The sequence below is a fragment of the Pantherophis guttatus genome, chromosome 1 (genome assembly GCF_059756535.1).
Source record: "Pantherophis guttatus breed Tessera chromosome 1, ASM5975653v1, whole genome shotgun sequence".
NCBI lineage: Eukaryota > Metazoa > Chordata > Lepidosauria > Squamata > Colubridae > Pantherophis > Pantherophis guttatus.
Genome location: NC_142063.1, coordinates 152,329,820 through 152,355,569, shown reverse-complemented (window position 1 = coordinate 152,355,569; position 25,750 = coordinate 152,329,820). Strand labels below are relative to the sequence as shown.

General features: G+C 42.7%; 1 protein-coding gene across 2 annotated transcripts in view; it reads right to left on the bottom strand.

Moving 5' to 3' along the window:
* UBR3 (ubiquitin protein ligase E3 component n-recognin 3) overlaps positions 1 to 25,750 on the bottom strand; it is a 123,933-nt gene that overhangs the window by 85,037 nt on the left and 13,146 nt on the right. For both annotated transcript variants that reach the window (XM_034427145.3, XM_034427154.3), the window contains exons 5-8: positions 25,493 to 25,542; positions 19,675 to 19,741; positions 17,854 to 17,984; positions 3,193 to 3,421 (exon numbers count right to left, since the gene is read on the bottom strand). In XM_034427145.3, the coding sequence (XP_034283036.2) occupies positions 3,193 to 3,421; positions 17,854 to 17,984; positions 19,675 to 19,741; positions 25,493 to 25,542 (477 nt within the window). The remainder of the gene's footprint in view (positions 1 to 3,192; positions 3,422 to 17,853; positions 17,985 to 19,674; positions 19,742 to 25,492; positions 25,543 to 25,750) is intronic.

The window sequence follows — 25,750 nt, the reverse complement described above, 5'->3', positions numbered from 1 at the left end:
AGGGTGATAGAGTTTGTTTTAAATGGATAAAAAGATCTGTGCTGCTCGTTATCAAAATCCAAGTGGAAATGAGGATGCCGCCGATCCCCCGTCCCCCCCACCTGGAACTGCCCGAAAACACGACGAATAGGGCTGAAAACACCTGAAAAGTGGCAGAAGGTGGGTAGGTGGGGCTACATTCGGTGTATAAGACACACCCAGATTTTCACCCTCTTTTTGGGGAAAAAGGTGTGTCTTATAAAGGTGTGTCTTAAAATAAGATAGATAAAAAGCTTTCTCTAGTAACGGTACAGAAATAAACCTCTTCATTATAGGATTTCTATATATATGTCAGTACCTTGTATAACAATGTCTTTCTCTTATTAGAAGCAGATTGATTTTTCAAGCCTCAGTAAAGAAAAGGAGACAAGAGTAGTATTATGGTTTCCAGGATGCAAAAAATAGTTTGATGGAAAAGGCTTAAGAACGTTTACTTATTGAACTCTGAATATTTACATAATGAACTCTGTAACCACCTGTTATACCTAATTATATGAATAAAGAATCATAGATTCTATGAATAAAGAATCTTGGGTCTGTAGGAACTGGAGGGTTTGGTTGCAGAGCGTATGGTCAGCTGCTTTCTTACCTTTCTTCCATAGGAGTCATCTGCATAATGTATTGATAGTTATCCTTCCTCACTCAATCAGAGTGGATGTTTCTGGATCAACCTTGTCATGAGGCTCCATATGGCTTCCTCACAGCAATTCTCTTTCCTCAGACCATCATGAGTAAGCTACATGGAATCTCATGACTGAGTGGACCCAGAGAATGACATTATGCCCGACTGAAGAGGAGAAGGAGCATATAGAGATAATCTGTGTAGGTAACCTAACAGTAATTCTTATAAAATATCATTTACATATGTACAAAAACCTGTCTGCCATTTTGTGCATGTGGAAAGTTCATCCAAAACAAGGCCAAATAGAGTATATGAAATACTTTATGTGTAGACTGAAGCCTGGTCTCCATTTACTATTTGCTGAGGTGGAAGACTGCAGAGAACAAGGCTACATATTCTAAATAACAAAAGTTATCTATGTATAATACCTAAATATATAAATTTATTTATAACTGTAAAATTTTACAAAGCATATACTACTGAAATGTAAAATAAAAGACTTAAAAATACCAGACTGCAAAAACTTGTTTTTAAAAATGTAAACATTTAAGGAATATAAATCCATATTTTCCTGAAAAAAAGAAAAAGAAAGGAAAAGTATGACTGGCACCAAAAATGGGAACTTCTTAGATGGGGCCTTGCTTAACTTTCTTATTGACACTACACCCATGCATTTGTGTAGTGCATCTGACCTCATTACTTATTTCTTTTACCATTAGTTTCCACTTGTTGCTAGTTGAACTTGCCAGTTTCAGTGACACTTTTTACTGCTAATGTTTAGGGACTCTAATACAGTGTCTTCTGCTTCTTTTCAAATAAGCTTTTTTATTGAAATACAATTCCCATCGTGGAGGCATTTCTATGTAAGTTCACTGAAGCTGTTAAAAGCCAGCTTTGGTAGTTGATTGCCAAATATTCTCAATGTGTGGCAGATCCACTTCCATCACCTAATTTATTATTTAATCTGAGATGATCCCTACTCTACACTTACTCTAGACCTCTTCGTTTCAGATCATTGATGGAAATTATATGCCAAAGACACAATAGAAACAGAGATGGAGAGCAGAACAGGAGAAAACGGGAGCAAAAGTAATCTCTCTGCCCACTTTCAAGAAGGAGACAATCACTGATGTATGAAAACACCAGAATTCCTTGAAAACTACATATAACTAACAATGGGTCGTATATTCTTTATGAAAATGTGCTGCTATGAAGATTCCAAAATGAAACACTTAAAATTGGTAATGAAGGTCCTCACGTATGAATAAAAGAAACTAACAAAGTTTGCATTGAATGTCTATGGAGATTCTCAGTCATCCAGGTCATGGTTGTCCCAAAGGTGCTTTTTTTCAAGAGGCAATTGGACTTTCCGGGTTTTTTTTGAAGATGTTCAACTCAGAGTTGAAGAAGCTTCTTGGATGAGAAGCAAAACGTCTTCAAAGAAAAACCAGAAAGTCCAGTTGCCTCTTGAAAAAAGCACCTTTGGGATTTGCATTGAATGGCAACATAGAAGTGCATGTCAGAAAGATGTAAAAGTGAACCACATATTAAGGAGATCTAGGGAGACAGAAAATATGCTGTTATCCTACTTCAGTATTGATAGAAGAACAATAGTAAATTCTCTTTGAACCAATCAATGAATGGGATAGATTTAATAGCATCTTTTCCAACATTACTTCAAATGAGAAAAGAGGGAGTAACTACAGTAGTCCATAGGGGTTCATGGCAAAACTTGACTTATCCTTGCTCGATGATGGCCAATATTCAGACATTGTCTCCAATAAATACTAGCAATCAGAGAAATGTTTGAGATGGATCCCAAAACTATATTAGGATTGGTGATAGTAAGAGGTAGATTGCTGAAAGCAACATCTGAAAAAGTCCACAGGCCTTCTATATTCCTATCTGAAACAGTGTGAAGTGGACAATGCTGAGACAGAAGTTGCTATTGGTAATACTTTAGTAAAACATGGTTCTGCTTCTGGTATAGCAACTTCAGCAGGGGTGAAAAGGCATGGGCTATAGATATGAAGAAATATGATGAAAAAGAATGAAGTTGGATTACAGCCACACTTAGCCATAATCTTTTTTAATCCTATGCAGCTCATATCAGACTTCCGACAGAAGAAAATCCCTTCCCATCAAAGGAAATCTTCATAATTTGGTGATGTAAAGCTACTGCCAGGCTATTCATGGAAACCAGAGCTACCAGGTGTTTAAGATTTACAAAGGAAATGGGATAATAAGCTGTGCCTTCATGTATTTGTGCAGTGGACTAGAAAAGAATCCTTTTTACCTACTTAAAAGATTTAGCTAGAGAAGTTGGATCGTTTCACATGGGGCAGAACCCATTTGATTGAAAGTATAAATGTTATAACAGAACAGTATCCAAGTCTCTTAAATAACCTGAAAGCAACATGATGACCTCAACAAATGGTGGATTTCAATTTCCTTAATTCCACTCAGCATGGATCCAACAATTTTGAATAGCATTGTGAGAAAAATCATCATAAAGCGAGATACACACTCACCTTGTAACTCACTTTTAACAAGGCAACTCTCCATCATATACAGAAGGACAGTAACCATAATATCAAGCAGTTGGCATTCTTCTGTCACTTGACGTGCTAATTCCTCATTGCTGAATAGCTGGACACTAATGTGTACGATTCTGTTCGACATGGTATCAGATTCATGGCTTTTCTTCAGCGTTTTCATAATAAAAGCATAATGCTGCACAAATGTTTTAGTAAAAGCAATCTGTAATGTAGAAAACAAGTATTAGTGTTACAATTTGCTTTTTCATATATGTCACAATATGTATGTACTGTATGTATTATTTCAATTAATTTACACCAATCTGGCTAATTTTGAGAGGTTTATAAAAATCGAACATCGATAATAAAAACAATGACAACTCAAATACAATATCCACAGCACAATTTCTCAATGAAGACCACATACTGTAATTCATTCTATCCTTCAATTCCTACTTCAAAATAGTCAGATCTGACAAGCTTTTCAAAACGTCATAAGAAAAGGGGCCAACTTCACCTCAAAGGCCACCCGGTTGCATAGAATGGAAGTTATGATATCTAATTCTCTCATGGTCATGCGGGCAAGGAAAAACAATATATTGCTTGATAGCGAGATGAGCAGCATATAAATATAATGAGTAAAAATAAAATTTAAAAATATGTCAAATCTGAGTGTTAAAAAATAAAGGACAAGTGGAAAACACCACTGCTCAAAACTGGGAGCCAAATAGTCCACTATATTAGTGTGGAGTATAAAATAAAAAATACTTTAAATAGTGTTTCTATATATATATATATATATATATATATATATATATATATATATGTTGCAGATAATTTTTAGCTAAACACAACTGACACAACTTCAATATTTCAAGAGTCTCAAAACTCTTCATCTTACTGACCCCCTTCAAGAAGTTTCTAACTGTTCCCCGATCCCCTCCCTGTACTTATTATGCATGTATGAATATAATTAAATACTAATTTAATTGACAGAATTATGAAAAGTAGTAGTAATAATAATGAACTCCTTAGTCCCATTGACCCTTTGATTTTGATTACTTTGGGGGAACCTTATTGTATAAAGTACAAGATTAAACACAACGTATTTCTGCAAATTTCCATGCATGCTCACTATTTGCACGCAGTTCATTAGAAGTTCAAAATAACAATTAATACGACAGGTATTAATTTGGAAACACTTTCAGTATGCATTTTGTAGCAGCTCCTTTGGCTGAAATAATCGTTTCCAAATGTTTCCTATTTAGAGTTTATTCTCCCCCCCCCAAAAAAATCTTTTTTGTAGAACTCTTCTACTGAAAAGCATTCTTAGGTCTCTTTACATGCATTGTGTATTTGAGATCTCCGCAAAAATCTTCAATAAGCTCCAAGTATGGGGACTATGAGGCTTTTTCCAAAATCTTTACTTCTCTTTCCTGGAAGAGCTTCATGGTTGATTTGAAAGGAGGTTTTAGATCGTTGTCTTGCTGAAATATCCAGCCTCTTTCCAGATTCAATTTCTTCAGTTTTAGGACCATTTTGAAGAGCAGCTCCACTGCAGTAATCTAGTTAGAAGATTACCAAAAAGTGGATAACAGTAACAACATTCTTTGCCCAGAAAGGCTCTTAATCGCATATCTGCCTAAACTAATTAAAAGTGCCGTTCGCAGGGAAGATCTTCTAGTGACACTCAAATCTAACATTTCCAAATTGCAATTCTAATTCTTTACAGAAATATAACCCTTCCCCAAAGAATATTTTAATCGCCACCCAGTGAAGCAGCATGAACTACTCAGTAACAGAAAGTCCTGCAAGGCAGGAAAACCTCTTCTCCTCTGCACTTATTGCATTTGCAGATTGCTGCCTAGCAGTTTTGTTCAGGGTTTGTCTGTTTATTTCTCCTTTGTTGTCCCCCCTCCCCTTTCGCCTTTAAGTCAATGTTGACTCCTAGCAACTACTTGGATTAAACTGTAGTTTTCTTGGCAAGATTTTCAGGACGACGTTCCCTCCTTCCTAGGGCTGAGAGAAAGTGACTGGCCCAAGGCCACCCAGTTGATTTTGTGTCTAAGGTAGAACTAGAACACCAAGCATTCTAGCCTGATGCCATAACCATTATCCCAAACTGGCTCTTATTCAGAATTACTCAGAATGATAAACTTTTTTTTAGAACAACAGAATAAAAATAATATTTTTGCAGAAGGGCAGACAGGTAAAAACTCCTGTAGACATGTCAGATGAATCTGTGGGTTCCCTATGGGGTTCTTTTGAGCTTATATGAGAAATGGATATGGTTCGTTGTAGTTTAAATTCTGCAGCCTCTGAGCTTGGTGTATGCTGCTCTTTTCTTTCTTGGATGATTAGGCAAGGCATGAATGGATAGATCTGAGAGGTTATTAACACTTCTTTATAGGGAAGGATCTTGCTTGCCCCCTAGGAAACATTTGCCTTTTTATTTTATTATTTATTTATTTATTTATTAATAAAATTTATATGCCACCCCATCTCCGAGGACTCAGGGCGGCTCACAACAATAAAACAACCAATTAAAATTATAAAATACATAATGTACGTATATAATTTATATTAAAACCCCCAAAATCTAAAAACCCTTTCAGTCCAGGCTGGGCGATGTGAACCATGTTTTTAATTCGCGGCGGAAGGTGCGAAGGTCAGGAGCCAACCGGAGCCCCAGGGGGAGTTGATTTCAAAGGGTGGGCCCGCCCACAGAGAAAGCTCTACCCCTAGGGGTCGCCAGCCGACACTGTCTAGCTGACGGCACCCGGAGCAGGCCCTCCCTGTGAGAACGCACCGGGCAATGGGCAGCTGTTACTGGCAGCAGATGGTCCGCCAAATATCCTGGGCCTAAGCCATGTAGGGCTTTATAGGTCATCACCAGCACCTTGAATCTCACCTGGAGGGCAACCGGCAACCAATGCAAGTCGTGCAGGAGGGGTATAACATGGGAGTATCGGGACTCTCCCATCACAACCCATGCAGCCGCATTCTGTACCAGTTAAAGGCTCCGAGTGGTCCTCAAGGGCAGCCCCATGTAGAGAGCATTACAGTAGTCAATGCAAGAGGTAACTAGCGCATGAGTAACTGTGCGTAGGGCATCTCAGTCCAAATAGGGGCGCAACTGGCGGATCAGACGAATCTGGGCCTATGCCCCCCTGGTCACGGTTGTTATATGATCTTCTAAACTCAACCGTGAATCCAGGACACCCAAGTTGTGCGCCCTGTCTACAGGGGGCAAAATTTCACCCCCTATAGTCAGCGATGGAATCTCACCTTCGAACTGAGATGCCGGTATCCACAGCCACTCAGTCTTGGCAGGGTTGAGCCGAAGCCTGTTCCTCCCCATCCAGATCCGTACCACTTCCAGGCACCGGGACATCACGTCGAGGGCATCACTGGGCTGGTTCGGGGTGGATATAAAAAGCTGGGTATCATCAGCGTACTGATGATACCCCACCCCAAAACCACGGATGATCTCCCCCAGCGGTTTCATATAAATGTTGAACAGAAGGGGTGAGAGAACCGACCCCTGAAGCACCCCACACTTGAAGGGCCTCATGGTCGATCTCTGCCCTCCTGCCAACACAGATTGCGTCCGACCCGAGAGGTAAGATGAGAACCACCGTAAAACGGTGCCTCCCACTCCCAACCCCTCGAGGCGCCACAGCAGGATACCATGGTCGATGGTATCGAAAGCCGCCGAAAGATCTAATAGGACCAGAACAGAGGAATGACCTCTGTCCCGAGCCCTCCAGAGATCATCCACCAGTGCAACCAATGTCGTCTCCGTGCTGTATCCGGGCCTGAAACCTGATTGGTACGGATCGAGGTGCTCCGCTTCATCCAGGGCCACCGGGAGCTGACGTGCCACCACAGTCTCGACGACCTTCGCAAAAAACCGAAGGTTAGAGACCGGATGAAAGTTGCTCAAAACAGCTGGATCCAGGGCAGGCTTCTTGAGGAGGGGCCTCACCACTGCCTCCTTCAAGGCGGCAGGAAAGCTTCCCTCCTCTAAAGAAGCAGCTATCACCGCCTGGATCCAGCCACGTGTCACCTCCCGAGCTGAATAAACCAGCCAGGAGGGGCACGGGTCCAGTACACATGTGGCCGCACTCAACTTCCCCATGATCCTGTCCACCTCCTCTGGTGTAACAGGATCGAACTCTTCCCAAAGCACAAGACCCGCCGCTTCCTCACCGTCTGACCCTGTCCAGTCAGAGTCCAAGCCGTCCCGAATCTGAGCGATCTTGTCCTGCAGATACTGGCCAAACTCCTCAGCTCACCCTCGCATCGGGTCTTCCCCCGCCCTCTGATTCAAGAGGGAGCGGGACAGCCGAAACAGGGCGGCTGGGCGATTCTCTGCGGACGCAATGACATCGGAGAAATAGCGACGTTTCGCCGTTGCCAATTCCACCAAATAGGCTTGTGTAAATGATCTCAATTGTGACCGGTCAGATTCGGAACGACTGGCCCTCCAACTGCTCTCTAGGCCTCTCCTACGTCACTTCATCCCCCGGAGCTCCTCAGTGAACCAAGGGGCCCACCGGGATCTGCGACAAGTTAGAGGCCGCAAAGGCACGACCCGGTCCAGTGCCCCGGCAGCGGCCTCATCCCAGGCATTCACCAGGGTCATGACCGGGGCATGGGAGAGAGATAAAGGCATCATCCCAAGCTCCGTCTGGAACCTCTCCAGGTCCATCAGGCACCTGGGGCAGAACCAGATGGTCGGTTCCACTTCCCAGCGAGGAGAGGCGGCATACTGGAAACCCAGCCGGAGAAGATGGTGGTCGGTCCATGACAGGGGATCAATAGCAGTCAGTCCCCCACCGAACTCCACCCGCCACTGCTCTGAGACAAAAACAAGATCGGGCGTGTGGCCCCCCTCATGTGTCGGGCCCTGAACAATTTGAGTCAGGTCCATGGCCGTCATGGAGGCCATGAACTCCCGAGCCACCCCCGACGCCCCACCCAGGGATGGCAGATTGAAGTCCCCCAGCACAATAAGTCTGGGAAATTCCACCACCAGCCCCGATAGGGCGTCGAGCAGCCTGGGCAGGGCTGTTGATATGCAGCTGGAAGAGTTTTTTAAGGAAAGTTTGCTGAGAAGATGGTGTAGACTGTCTGGAGGAATACACCCTGCTTGGTTGCATTAGAGCTCTTGGCAGCATTCAATACTATTTACTATGGAATAATTCTGGATCACCTTCAAGGGTTGGGAGATGGGGTCTCTGTTTATAGTGGGGGGGGTTCGTATCTGAGTGTTTTGATTGGCGGATATGGAGAGAAACTGTTCAAGTCTATGGGAGATCCAATGCTGAGTTCCATAAGGCTCAGGGCTCTCCCTCATGTCATTTAACATCAACATGAAATCACTGCAAAGAATCATCCATCAGTCTGGGATAAGGACACCCCAATCAGAAATACCAAGAAAGTCTGGAATCAGTTGAAAGGCTGTAGAAATCTGGATGAGGCAAAATAAATTTGATTAAATCCTACCAATACATAGTTGCTAGCCTATGATAAGCATCTGGGCACATAACAGTAAACCTGGTAATCACTCAGACAGGGTTGTGTTATCCCTAAAAGAAGCAGTTCTTGACTTGGACTCACAACTTCTGCTCACCAACAGATGGAGAAAGTGGCCAGGACTCTTTCCCATTTTTGGCTGCTGTGCCAGTTGTGACCCAACCTGGACCAGAATGCCCTGACTTTTGTAATTCATATCTTGATCATCACCCATCTAGAATTGCTAAAACACGATGTACAGTATATTGTCCTGTCTTTGAAGACAGTCTGAGAGTTACTAGCAGCATAAAATGTAGCAAACTCATAGCTGGAAAATCCTGCCAACATAGAATTACATCTAAATTAAAGTCATTAATTTGGTTGCCAATGCTTCTGAAACATTATCTTTAAAACCCTATAAAGTGTAGACAAGGCTGTAATAGACAATGCTTGCCAGCTACATGTACTCATTCAATCATTAGCCAGAGGAGTCCTGCTCAAAGTCTCCTCTCTTTGTGAAGAACATTGGATGTGTGCAAAACAGCAGCGTGTTTTCACCCGTAAGTATGCTCAGACTCCACTTTGTTAACATTCCATAAACAAATCAGTTTTATTCCATTTAGACTTTAGTCTGAGCTGACTGATTACTATGTCTGTTTTCTTATCTTTTTTTTACCTTTTTAATAAGATTTGTATCCTTTTTATTTTTTCTGTTTTGTTTTGCATTTTTGCTGTACACTAGCCAAGGTCATTTGGAATTGTGGCAAATTATACAGTAAATACAAATTAAATAGAAAAAACAAGAGAACATTAATCTTATATACTGTAGATTACGGTAAATTGAAATTTATTAACTGTAATGAAGTGCCTTAGGATGCAATAGAGAATGTAATTGTTCAGTCTCTCTCCAAATTATTTCTCCAAGAAGCCCAACCATGTATAAGTTGAACCCAATTTTTAGGTATATTTTGGCACCTAAAATTCTCACTTTATTTGCGAGGTTATATGATATATAACATTTCAACAAAAAAAATAGAAAAATATTTAAAAAACAGGGAGTTAAGAAAGGACAATGGGAACAAAGAGAATAAGGATTATATTAATGTAGCGGGACTGTACAATGAACAGGGAGATAAAATATACTTTACAAATAAACAAGAAGTAATACAATTCAAGGAGTTAACTGACTAGCAGAACTTCCAACAGATAGATCCTGGTGCAATAAATTATTAAATTACAATGCATTATGCATGTTACATATTGAGAGGGTTTTTTTTAAACAACCAAAAAAGTAGTTGTGAAAGTACTAAGCAGCAACTTTGCTTTAATGTATTTTTAATGAATTATCCTAAGTAAGGTCTCTCCATATTATTACTAAGAATCAACATCAGCTCAATGACTTATAATCCATTAAAATATTAATTTAATATTAATATAAAATAATTCACAAGCAATATAAGTATTCCTAGAATTTAGAGTATTAGAGATATAGTACTGTTGATTATGAAAGTCAAACATAGAAAATGTAAATCATTCTTTTCATGATGCATTATAAAGAACCTGTGCCATGTCTGATTAAACAATATTCTTATCTTGTTTCCCCAAAATCTCTCACATATGATATAACTAGTAAAAACTTATCATTCAATAACAAGTTGTTGTTTTTTATGATGTCAGGAATGGAGCAGTTGGCTTGATTGTGCAAAGCAACAGTCAGCCTTCCAAAAGAGGATGACTTTATAGTTCACATTTAATAAAACGGACGTTGCTTACCTGAACGTCCCTTCTCGACGCGCAGCTGGAGAATCCAAAGCTTCGGGTTGTTCAGTAGTTGGATAGCCTACACTGAGTGTGTTCCTTTAAGAGATTTCTCTTCAGACACGCCCACTTGCTCAACAGAGTCCCAGTTTTGTTCACGAAGTAAGGAGCAGTAGAGCGTAAGGAAGGAATGTTCAGCAGCCAAGCTGGGTGGGTTGGATTCTCCAGCTGCGCGTCGAGAAGGGACGTTCAGGTAAGCAACGTCCGTTCTCCAACGCGCAGCTTGGAGAATCCAAAGCTTCAGGATTTACCCAAGCAAGTTCATACAGGGAGGGAACCCGGCTGCTGTACGTCGTCTGAAGAGTTGCATACAGCTTGGAGCACCCGGCGGCCGAAGGATGCCTCCGCCGAGGCAAAGGAATCCACCTTGTAGTGCCTGATAAAGGGGTTCAAGGATGACCAGGTAGCCGCCCTGCATATGTCGGGAATGGAGGCATTAGTGGCCCAGGCGGCCGTAGTGGCGGCGCTCCTGGTGGAGTGTGGAAGAATTCTCTGCGGAACCGGTTTGTTCCGAGCCGAATAAGCCCTAGAGATGCAGGATTTAATCCATCTCCCAATTGTCGTGGAAGAAACCTTCCGGCCCATGGAAGCGGGCAGAAAGGAAATGAAGAGCGATTCAGATTTCCGGAAATGCTCAGTCCGCTTAATATAGCGGCGCAGGGCCCGTCGGACATCTAAGAGGTGCCAGTCTGCTTCCCGAGGATGTCGAGGATCGGGGCAGAAGTCCGGAAGGATCAATTCCTGGGCTCGATGGAATGTGGAATTTACTTTAGGCAGGAATGAGGGGTCTAGTCTTAATACCACGCGATTTGCGTGGAAGACACAAAGGTCGCTTCTCACAGACAGTGCAGCTAGTTCGGATACACGGCGAGCCGAAGTAATCGCGACCAGAAACGCCACCTTAAGAGTCAGAAAGCGAAGGCTGATTGAGGCGAGAGGCTCAAATGGAGGGTGCATGAGGGCCTGAAGGACCAGAGTCAAATCCCAGGTCGGGTATCGATGTATAACAGGGGGGCGCAGGTTGGATGCCCCTCGCAGAAAGTCGCGAATCGTCGGGTCCTGGGAGAGAGGAAGCTTTGCCGAAGTCAAAAGGACCGTACTAAGTGCAGCAACTTGGCGACGAAGAGTGTTAGGTGCAAGGTGCTTGTCCATGCCCCGCTGAAGGAATCCCAGCACTTCGGGGACAGAAGCAGACGTTGGATCCAGGTGGAATTTAGCACACCAGGAGCAGAAGGAGTTCCAGGTTGCGTTATAAATGCGGCATGTTGACGGCCGTCTTGACGCTTGAATCGTGGGGATCGCATTGCTAGGCACGTTGGCTCGCCTTAGCAAGATCCGTTCAAGCGCCAGGCGGTCAACTGCAACCACTGCGGGTCTGGGTGCAGAATGACCCCCTGGCTGAGAACGATCCTGTCCCCTGGAATCCTCCACGGCCGTGCCACCGACAGGTCCACCAGATCCGCAAACCAGGACCTCCGAGGCCAGTGGGGTGCGACCAGAACGACGTCTGCCCTCTCTGCTATTATCCTGCGGATCAGACGAGGAAGGAGCGGTAGAGGGGGAAAGGCATAGAGGAGACCCCTGGGCCAGGGGGAGGCGAGGGCGTCGACTCCCTCCGCCTGAGGACACTGGTACCGGGTGAAGAACCTGGGGAGGTGAGTGTTGTCGCGGCTGGCAAATAGGTCGACTAGAGGCATGCCGAATCTGCGGACGATCTCGGCGAACAGATCTGGGTGAAGTCGCCACTCGGCGTGGTCCAAGTGTTGTCTGCTTAGCCAGTCCGCTGTGATGTTTGTGGTCCCGGCAATGTGCTCCGCCACAAGGGATAGGACGTGCGCTTCCGCCCAGATCAGCAGTAGGGTCGTTTCCTCCATCAATGGACCCGAGCGAGTCCCCCCTTGGCGGTTCACGTGCGCCTTTGCGGTTACATTGTCCGTGCGTATCAGGACATGGTGCCCCGACACGATCTGCTGGAACCGTTGGAGGGAGAGACGGATCGCACGGAGTTCCAACCAGTTGATCCCGTTGCGACTCTCCTCTGCTGACCACGTTCCCTGGGCAACGAGGGATAGAAGATGACCTCCCCATCCCGTCAGGCTGGCGTCCGTTGTCACCACCAGGCGCTGAAGATTCTGGAAGTAGCTGCCCTGATGAAGGCTCTGGGAGGACCACCAGAGGAGAGACCTTGAGACCTCTGGCGGGAGGGATACTTGAGCGGAAGAGTTGCTTCTCCTGGCTCTCTGAAAGGGGAGGAGGAACCATTGGAGCTGGCGGGAATGGAATCTCGCCCAAGGGACTACAGACAGGCAGGAAATCATTTTGCCGAGCAGTCGGGACAGGAGCAGCAAGGTCACCTTCCGAGAGGAGAGGACCTGGGATGTTAATGACTGGAGACTGGAACACCGGTCCGTTGACAGGAACACCTGGCCCTTTACAGAATCTATTAATGTCCCGAGATGGAGAATGCAGGTAGTGGGCTGCAATTGGCTTTTCGGGATGTTGAGGGAGAAGCCATGATGACGAAGGCAGTGACACACCACTGCTAGGTCTCGGGATGCTCGGGCCGGAGAAGGGGAGAGCACTAGGATATCGTCCAAGTAGCAGTGGAGGCGGACCGGATGTTGACGTAGATGGGCCGCCACTGCAGCCAGGAGCTTTGTAAAGGTCCGTGGGGCGGAGGAGAGGCCAAAGGGCATTGCTCTGTATTGGTAATGCCTGTTGTTGTAGGCGAAGCGTAGAAAACGACGATGGGATAGCCGTACAGGTACGTGGAGGTACGCTTCTTTCAGATCGATAGAGGTCATCCAGTCCGCTGGTCGAATGGAAGCCAGAATCGAACGGAGGGACTCCATCTTGAACTGATGGTATACTATAAATTCGTTCAGCTTCTTGAGGTCCAAGATGCCCCTGTGGCCCCCGGACGCCTTGGGGACCAGGAAGAAAATTGAATAGAAGCCGGTCCCGCGATGATGGTGGGGAACCGGTTCGATGGCTTGAATTTGAAGCAGGTGATGGATCTCTGCCTCCATTAGCTGGCGCTTGTCCAAGTTGGGGGAAATAGGGCATTGTACGAAGTGAGAGGGAGGTCTTGAACGAAACTCCAGAGTAAGTCCCAGACGAATTGTCTGGAGCACCCAGGCGTCCGACGTCGAGATCTCCCACTGGGGAAGAAAATGAGCCAGACGGCCGCCAATGGGAAGATGGATGTAGTCACTTCCCTCTTCGAAAGGTACGGGATCCCGTACCTCGAAATGGTTGTTTGGGTGCTGGGGCCTTCCGACCACGGTCCCTGAAGGATGATCTATCGAGGGAACGGTCGAAACCTTGAGAATAGGGCCTTGAGGAGAAGGATCCCGAGGGACCGGAGTCGTTCCGAAAGGGCTGCCTGGAGAAGTAGGACGAAGGTCTACGATCTGCCCTCTTATACGATGATGGCATCACCTTCCGTTTATCCTTGTCCTCGACAAGGATGGGGTCTAAGGCTTCTCCAAAAAGACGGGACCCCTTATATGGAGTTGAAGCGAGGCGCCACCTAGATTTGGCATCAGCTCTCCAATTTTTAAGCCATAATAGACGGCGAGATGTGACGGACGACACCAGGGCGCGCGAAGCAAACTTCGCGGCATTGAGCGAGGCGTCTGCTGTATATTCGGTAGCCGCCACCAGTTTGTTGACATCTTGGCGGAGGCGTGAATCTGCAGGGGGAAGGCGCTCGTGGAGTTGACGGAGCCAGATTAGGCAGGCACGGCTGAAGAAAGAAGCAGAGGTGGCTGCCCTAACCGCCCATGCGGCCGCATTGTGCGTACGTCGGAAGTTAAACTCAGCTTTTCGGTCCTCTGAGCGCAAACCGTCGGCGACGTCGTTGGAGATTACAGAGGAAGCCGTCAGATTAGCCACTGGCGCGTCAACAGTTGGTAACTGAAGGAGATCTTGGAGACTAGGCGCCGAACAATAAAGTTTTTTGTCTAGCCCCGAAGGAGCGGGCAAGGAGGAAGGCGTGGACCAGGATCGTTGGACCACCTCAGAAAATAGCTGTGGACACGGAATAAAGTCCGCTTGCGCCTTAGGCGCCGTAAACAAGGCCTCATGTTGTTGAGAGGTACCGGGCTGATCAACTTGAGAGACTGGGTCAGCCATATTTGTGGCCAACTTGGCCTTGCGCAGGAGCGATTTGAATAACGACGGTCTAAAGAGCCCAGAGAAGGCTGGCTTTTCGGGTGGCATATCTGCATCGTCAGATAAGTCCATATCCGACGGGTCGCACTCTCCCTCCTCCGAAGACGACTCCTCGTGGTGACCATGGTCCAGATACAGCTCGGACCCATGCGTCATAGCCTGATACTGGGTAGGGACCTGTTGGGGGTCCCGGGCCAGAGGAGGAGGAGGAAAACGTGGCTGAGGCCAGGCTCCATATGGTGCAGCCTGTTGAGAAGTCGCTGCCAGCGTCCTGGTAACCGTGTCAGAGATGATCCGCTGAATATCATACTGAGAAGGTGGAGGAGCTGCCTCCGTGGCGCGCAAGCCTGCCGCCGTGGGAGTAAAGGTTGCCTCCGGCTGAGACCGTCGAGGGAGAGTGGCAGTGCACGAGAGGTCCACCGGCTCCATGCAGTGAGACATTAACGCCTCAGGGAAAACTTCCATGTTTGGCGATGGAAACAACGGTTGCAAAGGTTGTTGAGGAGCCTGATGGACGGGCTGGACCGTAGCTTCGACAACGGGCGAGAGTGGCGTAGGTAAGTGTGCGAAAGCAGCTTGTGCTGACTGGTTGCGCGCTTTCTCGAACTGGCGCTCCAGAGCCTTGTGTCTCCTGGAGGCGTCCTTGTCTGCGGCTGATGAGTGTTTTGTCTGTTTAGAGCGTGGAGCAGCCGATGAAGATGAATGCGAAGCGCGTTTGCGGGACCGTTTACGTTGCTTGGCCTGGTCGTGAATGCGCTCGGGAGAGCTGTTGTCCTCCAGATCAGATGAGAGAGCACGTTCAGCCATGTTGTAACCTTTGTTTCTTTTTTTTTTTTTTTTTTGAAAGGAGGAAGATGAAGATTCAATAAGTATTTAATTTATGTAAATGGATACAGAGGAATAAATGAAGAGAGCCCAAGGCTAGCAGGTAAGTCTTTTTTTTTTTTTTTTTTTTTTAAAGGTAACAACAGATGATAACAGTAGAAGAACCAAAGGAAGCACAGCAGGTAAGTCCAAAGAAAACAAAGGGAGAACTAAGAACTCCAACAGTTATAACACAGTGGCAATGTCATAAGCCCAAGAAATTGCCAGCAGGAGGCTTTGGCTTCCAGCAGCCAACTGCGCATGCGCAAGGCAGTTGCTGGGCAGAATAAAACAGCCGTTGACTTCCTTGCACCAGGGTGGAGGGAATGGCTTCAGGGGAGGGCTGCAGAAGAATAGATGATTTTTTCTGGCAGGGAGTCCTTTGCTTATCGCCTCCCCTGATGGTGGAAACGAGGTGCCCAGCTGTAGGGAGGGTTAGAGAAGGCTCGCCGGAGGGACAGGCAATCTGGCGTGAGCTGTCAGAAATGGCGGCTCTGAGCGCTGAGGTGGGCGAAAAAAGGGCGCGAAAAAATCAAATGCTCCTAGCGCCGCTGCCCAGCAAGCGAGAGGACGAGGAGGGAAGCCAACGATAGAGAAGGGCAGCTGAAGCCTCAGAAGAACTTCCAGCGCTGCGTGGGACGACTGGAGCTGAGAAAAGCCGCTTGCGATTTCAAATTGAAGCTGCTGATTGAAGAATCGGCAAGGGGAAGTTGCGGCGCCGTCCCTGTGCTTCCCAGGCGCGCGATCGTTCAGAAGCGATCCCAGCGCCAGCCACCAGATCAAATTTAAATGAGAAAGTGCCGCTGGGAGCAGGGCAACTATCTCAAGCCGCTAATGTCCGAGATCAAGTCCCAGGGCGGGGGCGGTGTTACCGGGAGGCCGGGAAACCTACCCACACGCCAGCGGCTATAAAGTGGAACGGGGATTCAGATAAGTGGCCAGGGTCCCGGAGAAGGTAAAAGTCCCAGACAGCCTGCCTGAGGTGGCAGGCAAAACTCACCCCTGGCCAACCAATCGAAGAGAGAAAAATTTAATCCAACGAAAAAGGCAGAAAATTATGAAGAAATCCAAAGCTTCAGGAACAGTTTAGTAGAGGAATATAGAGAAAAATTCAGACAGTGTCACAGGCTCAACTGAGTGAACTAAACTGGGACTCTGTTGAGCAAGTGGGCGTGTCTGAAGAGAAATCTCTTAAAGGAACACACTCAGTGTAGGCTATCCAACTACTGAACAACCCGAAGCTTTGGATTCTCCAAGCTGCGCGTTGGAGAACAAGTGGACTAGTGCTCTAGAAGAATAAGAGGCACAAAGAGGGCTTTGCCCAATTCATTCAACCAGGGAGCCTATGTGATTTCTTATAGATCATCTTATCTACAATACATTTTAAACAAGTTTTGAAACCAAACAGTTCTACTCAAAGAGATGCATACTGTAGCTGGTTAAATTAGGCTCAGTGTACTTATTTTATCCAAATTCTATACGATACTACCTTTCTTTAGGTTTCCTATATTCCATCTTTTCCAGGGGTGGGCTGCTACGGGTTCGCCCGGGTTCAGGAGAACCCATAGCTAACATTATGGCCAGTTCAGATAACCTCCAAATCCAACCCCTGGCTGGCCCCACCCACCCCTCCCCTCCCCTCCCAGGAGTCTCCACACAGCCCATTTAGGATGCAAGGTAAGTGCAGGGTCCGCATGGAGGCTCGGGGAGTGGGAAAAACAGGCCTACAGGAAGTTCTGGAAGTCTGAAAACAGGCCTATTTCTGGCCTCCAGAAGGCCTCTAGAGCCCGGGGGAGGCAGTTTTCGCCCTCCCAGAGGCTCAAGGAAAGCCTCCGGAACCTGGGGAAAGGCGAAAATGGGCTGCCACGCCCACCATGGCCATGCCCATCCAGCAACCGGGTAGAGAACCCATTGCTGAAATTTTTGAAGCCCACCCGATCTTTTCCAATAAGCTCATTTTTACATTCACTGATATTAACTAATCATAATTATATTTAATGGGTACCCTTTGGAAATAGACATCTACCAGTGAGATATTATATTTTCACTTCCAGCCAACTCATAACATTGTTCAAAACACTTCTGACTTCTTTCAACACTATCTTGATTTTTAAATTTAGTTCATATTATTTTCTATACTATTTTCTCTTAGTATCCTGAATATTGTGTTAAATTGTTAAACTTTTTCCTTTAACAACGGCCTTAGACCACTACAAATGATTTCACAAATCATTGTAAGAATTGTCAGGACAAAAGAAAGAAGAAATACGCTAATACCTTATAATCTTGATCTGGAAGCATGTTGAGCAAGAAAGTTACCATTTTCTGAGGAAATTCATATTTTACTGTCCAAAATAATAATTCTTCTAGAAAACATTTATGCTTCAAAACATCCATGATGGACTGATCTGTAGAAAAATGAGAATAAAAGCCAAATGGAAGGGTTCATGGAGAACAGATTACAAAATTTATCAGGATATTTTTGAGACAGACACCAAGATCTTTTGAAAACCCCATATTTTAGAAGACTTCATATGCCTGTCCAATGCTCCTGACTCTACTCAGTCACTGAATACTTACTACTCAGCTGCATCTGTAAGGGGGAAGAGGGCTGTCAAAAAAGTCAAGATGGCAATTGGAACTTCATAACTGAAATCCCACCTCTCTTACACAAGTCTCAACATTGTTCACAATGTACAAGAGGCAGAGTTTCAAATACAGTCATGAGGACTATCTTGATATTTTGCTCTCCCCAGAAGTTTCTGCTCATTGACAGAATGGAAGGGAAAGGTCTGGACTGAAAGGGTTTTCATAGCTGGAAGGTATTTCTTTGGGGGGGAGGCCTCTGACAGTGTTAACTGGTGTGGTGGCAATACAATAACATGTACTAGACGAAGGGAAACTATTTATCTCTTTTATTCACTTTTCCTTCCGAAGTGAATAGCCCAACTTAAAACAGGCACATTATACCTATTCAAGATGTAGAATTTCTGTTTTATCAAGAAATAAGTAACAAACGTCATCACTGAAAATGGATAATTTGTAAATTTTAACAGCAGGAGAAAGAATGCTAAGGCACATATAGTCTCAGGTTGAAGATTTATTGTTCTGAATGATCTGTGCATCATAAAAGCATAGCTAGATCTATGATTTCTTGCAATAGCTTGGCGTGCCAACTGACTGCAGGAGTCTGGGAGGCATGGAACAGAGAATTGTTAAGGTAATCTAGCAACAGACAACTTTTTTCCAATGATGGCTACAGTTTAAAATTCTTTTCAGACTGCAGACAGTGTGGAGAGGCAAAAAAGTCTTTTTAATGGTTCCCCCCTCCCAGATATGGGAGCTTTAAAGTCACTTTTCTGATTTAACACTCGAAGGGAAAAAAAACACATTGTGTTAAAAAAAAGTGATGAATTTTAGTGATGTCATGGAGGGCATACAATAGGGCAGAAAAGTTACAAACAGCTAATGGGCAGCTGCTTATCCATCAATGCCCTAAGCCATTTTTCCTCCTGGGATTAAAAAATGCATGGAACTATAAAATAAGGAACACTAAGTCTTGTAGTCAGTCTATATTGCTCATACATAAAATACTATACAAGCAAAAGTGTGTGTATAAATAAATAAAGGTAAAGATTTCCTTGTCAATCATGCATGATGCTCATCTTTGTTCCTTGGCCAAGGGAACCAGTGTTGTCCAAAGACAATTTCCTTGGTCATGTGCCAGCATGGCTATATGCCAAAGGTGCATGAAACGCTGCTACTTTCCACCAAAGTGGTACCTATTTATCTACTCTCATTTGCATGTTTTCAAGCTGCTAGGTAGGCAGGAGCTGGGGCAAGTAATGGGACCTCACCCCATTATGCAAAGCTCAGGTCTTGGACCCAGGCTATATATAACCCAGACAGTCTGTCTGTCTGTCTGTCTATCCATCCATCCATCCAAACACACACACATATACGCATTCACTTTTGCTTCTATATCATATACATTACAGATCTTGAAAGCATATTCATCCATGGAAACTCAAAACTACCAGTTGAGTAAAACATGGTTATAAACTATAAAGTTTGCAACAAACTATTTACTGTATATACCTTTGGTGGTGGTACTTAGTTTCACTCTCTTGCACTTTCCCACACCTTGATTACCATCCTGGTCTTCCTGAGATAAAGAGATTGAAAATGGATGAATAGAAAAATCTAACATCAGATCTATTATACTGTGCAGGGGTGGGATATGAAAATAGACTCTCCCTAGGAACATTACTTTACTGCCATATGTTATTCAGAAACACTTCCAGGATTTCAAGCTAAATGTTAGTATGTTATTTATTGGAAACAGGTTATAAAAATATATTCTTCATCAAAAAAAACTTCTTATAGTCTCCTTTAAATGTATTTCTGTTTAAATGTCCTTCTGTTATGGTTATATCACTTGGGGATCTTATCCCACATAAACTGTCTTTAAAGAACTACTAAAATTTCCCCTTTAGAGGTGATGATACACTCGACTCTTTATAACAGAAAAAACCATTAATTTACCAAGCTCTGTTGGATCCTTCAGGCAAAGTAAAATCTCGAAATACGCTGGTGAAATTAGGCTATGAGCTAGATTGGTGGTCATACAATCAGATCCAATCTAGGACAGCTCAGGACAAAAACAAGGGAGGAATCTATAATTCCCTACAGGAACTTGATAAGATCTTGTTGGGGAAGGATGAGAAGGTATTATCCAAACTGTATCAATTCCTCTTAATGGATTGGATTGGAGAGGAGGTCATCAAGGACTCAATGATTGCCTGGGGGAGAAATCTGGGATACTCAATTGAACTTGAAAATTGGGAACAAATTTGGGGGGAAACCTTAAAATTAACAATGTCGGTTTCCTATAAGGAAAATATATACAAAATGCTGTATAGATGGCACCTGCCCCCAGCTAGATTATCGAAGATGTTCCCGGGAACCTCTCCGGTTTGTTGGAAATGCAACGCCGCTATGGGAACTTACTTTCATAGTTGGTGGACCTGTCCCCGAGCAAAAGAATATTGGGATAGAATTCAAAAATGGATTTTAGAAATCATAGGATGTAGAATAGATTTGAACCCGGAAACGTTTTTACTAGGCATGAAACCAGAGAACTTGAACAAATCTAATTGGTATCTCGCTCTCCACATCATCATTGCAGCCAGGATCTCGTTCGCGCAAGAATGGAAATCCAAAAATATCCCATCGGAGGCTACGTTAATTGCAAAGATCATGGACTGTGCAGAAGCAGACAAGCTTACTGGACTTTTGCGAGATAGACAAGAATCGGGGTTATATAGGAGCTGGGACAGATGGTATGCTTGGCTGCAAAAAAAGAAATCTTAAGAAGAATGAAAATATTAACCTTAATGTGAATGTGGGGAAATATTTATAGGAGCATTGCATGACAGTTGAGAATTCTTTCTCCTTTTGATGAGTTGGCTTAATGGAGGTTTGTACTTTCTCTAGGCGAAAATTGATACTTTAAAACTCTATATGTATTATATTACTCTCTGCAATTCTATCCATATTGTTATACTTTTTTTTCTGTATTTTTTTTAATAATTTTCAATAAAAATTAAAAAAAAAAGAACTACTAAAATTCTAAGCTAAGACTGGAAAGCATAATCAATGAGGAATTTGCCAATTAAATGGAAAAATAACGTAAGCCGTATTATTTAAGAGTTACTTAAATCATAAGCATATTTGTTTAGAAGCGAATACTGTTTGGTTATAATACACTCAATTAGAAACATTTGCAAAAGAGCACAATTATTAGAAAATGACTGGAAACATTCAAAGTTTAAGTACTATTAGAAGAATCTGAAGTATTTTCTCATATCTGAAGCATTTTCCAATACCTAATTATTATACAGCACAAGACATTTCTTCCATCAACAAACTGAAAGTGTATAGTGGATATTAAAAGTCTACACACTCCTGTTAAAATGCCAGGTTGTGATTTATCTTGGTTTGATTTTTTTACATCTCAAGAACCTGGCATTTTAAACGAGGTGCGGAAACATTTTATATCCACTGTATATAATGACAACCTATTGAAATAGAATAATGGCATTCTTCTGAATTAAAATCCAGTTAAGTATTTATCTTCTCTTCATGACAATAATAATTGATTGTCATGAAGATTGATGGAAAATCTAATTATTCAAAGAAACCTACTGACATTCACTTAAATAAATTCAATACATAAATAAATATCAAAGACAGAATCATTAACTTTAGAAAGATAAGGTTCTCTCGTATGATATACTACAGGGATCCTCAACCCCTGGTCTGTGGACCAGCATCAGGCCACAACATGCCAGAAACCGGGCCACATGAACAAACGAAGCCCCATCCACCGGGTGCAAGAAGTACACGAAACCACGCCCCCTCTGGTCTCTGGAAAAACCTCTCTCCTCGGAACCAGTCCCTGATGCCCAAAAGACTGCGGGCCACTGATATACTATTATAATATCTACATTACTGATATATAAGATAGGAGCAAAAAACCTCAAGATATATAAAAATAGGAGCAAAAGTTGAAATATACCAATATCGTAAGAAAATAAAGGCATCAGATTTATAATTTTCCTGGAAGTAAATATGCTATCTTTAATTTCATCTGAGCAGAAAAATCAGAGAGAATTGATCTTATCTGTATGGATTTACATGTATATACAAAATCTCTAAGAATATGGATTTTAAAGTTCTCTGTTTATCATACAAAAATTGATTAATAAAGAATTTATTGATTAATAAAGAATATAGTAACCTATATCCTAAAGTTGCAAAATTAAATAACCCAAGTATATTGTTGTTAAACATTCATTTCTTTTTTATGTACTCGGGAACCCTTAAGAAAATCTTTTTTTCAACACCACAAACAATACCCTTGGGTGCCCTATTCTGTCCAGCCCCCACCTGAAAAGATCCCTGTAGCAAATATCCCTCTAAATCAGGGGTGTCAAACTCAAGGCCCGTGGGCTACGTCCAGTCTGCAATGTGGTCAGATCCGGCACACAGGGCCGTCCTGGTCTACCCAACGCAAAGAGGAAAGATCAGGCCAGTGTGGCTTCAACCCAGTCTACCCAATGTGAAGAGGAAAGATCAGGCCAGCATAGCTTCGGCCCAGTCTACCCAATGTGAAGAGGAGACATGCCAGCAGTTTGGGGAGTGGCGTCAAGCTGGCCACACCCACCCAGTTGGCCACACCCATCCAGTCGGCCATGCCCGGAATTGCTTGAAAAACATTGTATTCTCAAAGTTCATGGGAAGTCAATACAATAGTGAATCACTGCTACAGTCGTGGCTTTCATTTTCTTATTTTTTTCTCTTGTGATATAAATCAGCCATCCATATTCAAGCATCATCCTAAACCTGATATCAAGTCAAGAATGTCTGTCTGCCTAATCTCGTCCTTATTATTATTTTTAAATAAATAAAGCAGGGAACATAACTAATACTCCTTCCTCTTCCTATTTTCCTAACAACAATCCTTTGAGTAGGTTGGGCTCAAAAAGAGAAACTGACCCAAAATCACCCATCAACTTTCATGCTTAAGGCAGGACTAGAACTCAGTCTCCTGGCTTCTAATTTGGTGCCTTAACCACTAGACCCAACTGGCTCTCATTATATTACTTTTAATTTGCCTCAGGATACTGAAAAGTGGAAGACCTGAAGGAAGGCATAAAGCGTGCATGGATAGATACAATATTGCCTTAGCTAAAGAGATCAAAGTATTCAGTATTTCTTTTTAAGGAGAGGTGTTAAATAAAGCAGATGCAATCCTAGGAGCCTGGTATCAAGTAATTTATTTAAACAAAAATGAGAGTGTCATGGATGCTAGGATTAAATCTAATCCCTTGCTCCATATTGATTAGAGCTCTGGTCTTCCTTTGCACTGACTACTTTTATTGACCCTAAATGAAGGTTTGGTAGAAGACTGTGGGACAACGAAATGTCAATTGCCGCTTTTTCCCATGCCCATGCCATATAGATGTTTCAACAGATCTACTTAGTTCTGGAAAATAGCACACCAAATTAGGGTTGCTTGAGAAGCTCCTACGATGGATGGGACTCAACACTAGAACTTGAAGAACTTGGCAGTACATAGGATAGCTGAGCCTGTGTACAGTATCATCTTGGAAAATACTGTTGGTTGTAACTCACATAAAGTTTCTAAGAGGCCTGAATAGTAGCTGCAACTATTTTTTATGAACTCTGAGAAATTTTCTAAAAGTGCTGCAATGGTACAAGCATAATCAAAAGTCATTCAGTTTTATTCAAGGATTTGGAAGTATTCACTTAGCTCTTTGACAGGGTCAAAAAGAAGGCTAATTTATGTTAAAAAATGAACACTCAAAGGAAATAAAGCAAAACAAGCTAGCTTTCAAGCATATATGGTTTAATTATTATTACATAACTAAGATATAAGAAATAATGAAAGGCAAATAGCTTCAGGACTAGAACAAGATAGTGAAAATAGAAGGAAATATTCTGCCCTGGGCAAGAGACAGAGGCCTGAAAGAAGGTATTTAAATCTAAAGTCCTTTCATAAGGTGGAATCCTGATTTATGGCTTAGAAAAGTAAAAAGGCAACCAATTCTTGGCTGTCTCTTCAGTACTTAACATTATCCATTCATTGATGTATATTATTGAAATATCCATCCCTTGAAATATTATTATTCTCAGTTTAGATAACATTTAAGTAGGAATATATAATAGAAAAATATTTTATAAAATTATAAAATCTGATATTTAAGATGCTATTTTTTTCTTTTTCCTTCAGAGTTTTATTTTTAATTCTGGATATAGCTTATTGTACTAACTCTCTCCGTTTATCTATGTTTAAAAAGTCCTTAACCATTCATGTAAACATAAAATAAGAAGGTGATCTCTGTACATAGTTGCAACATACAGCAGTTTGCTTCCATATGTAGAAACTACATCAGCTAAATCTTTCTTGACCCTGAGCCAGGAGGCTAGTTCCAGTTCACAACTTCAGAGAGACTGACGCTTCAGCAGTCCCTTTCCCCATGTTTTCCCTTTTATTTCTGTACTACATTGATTGATTGATTGATTGATTGATTGATTGATTGTTAAGAGGAAATCAGAAAGAAGCCAATCCAGTAATTATTCAGAATATAAGAGTTGGAAGTGACCTTGAAAGTCTTCTAATCCAACCTCCTATACAAGCAGGAAATCCTTTAGCATATCAGACAAATAGTTGTCCAATCTCTTCTTAAAGGTTTTTTCTTGTTCTAAAAATTTCTGGTTTAGAAAACTGAATACATATTTATGCCAGGATTCATTTTTCTCTTCTACTTTTACTGCATATATTAAGATAAATCTGATTTATATTATGTCAAATGTGGAAAAAATGTAATAGACCACAAAGATTTAGAAGTATGCATATTATCTTCACAGTAACACTGATTAAAACCTGTTTTACAGAAGTAAACATACCTGATATTAAGCTAGCCTATTTTCAGAAGTTACTATTAATATCAGAGGTATCCAAGCCGTGGCTCTGGATAACTAGCCATTTGGCCCCATAAGATAATAAAAAATATAAAAATAAGAGAAGTTTGTTATTTATATTTATTAACTACATTATATATTACTTATGTGGCCCAGGACAATTCTTCTTCACCCAATGAAGCCAAGGACAAATCAAAAAATTTGACAACCATGATCTACACTATGATTCCTAATGTTGACAAAATTAATTCAATAAGAGTATTAATAACAATTTTCTTACTGGAGGCATTTTCAGCATAAATAATCCTATTAAATAAATTTGTTAGCAAAGACAAATACGATGAGGCTCATGGTATCTTAATTTCTGTCACACAAGATTACACTTTATTGTTTCTGAAAGTCTCACCTCATCTGAAGAGTCACCTTGCCCTGAAGCTGGTGTAGAACCTGCAAAACCTTGTGAAATTAAAAATTAAAATATCCTTTGTAATTCATACAAAACTGGAAAAATATTTTAAAAACAAACCTACAGTTCTTCTTCCATACAAACCTACATTAATTCTTTAGAATCTGAAATTAGCTGGAAAATGCTATATCTTTAAGTGATACTCATGATTTGTTACTATTTCTAGAATGGAACACAAATGTTGCTACTATTGAAATG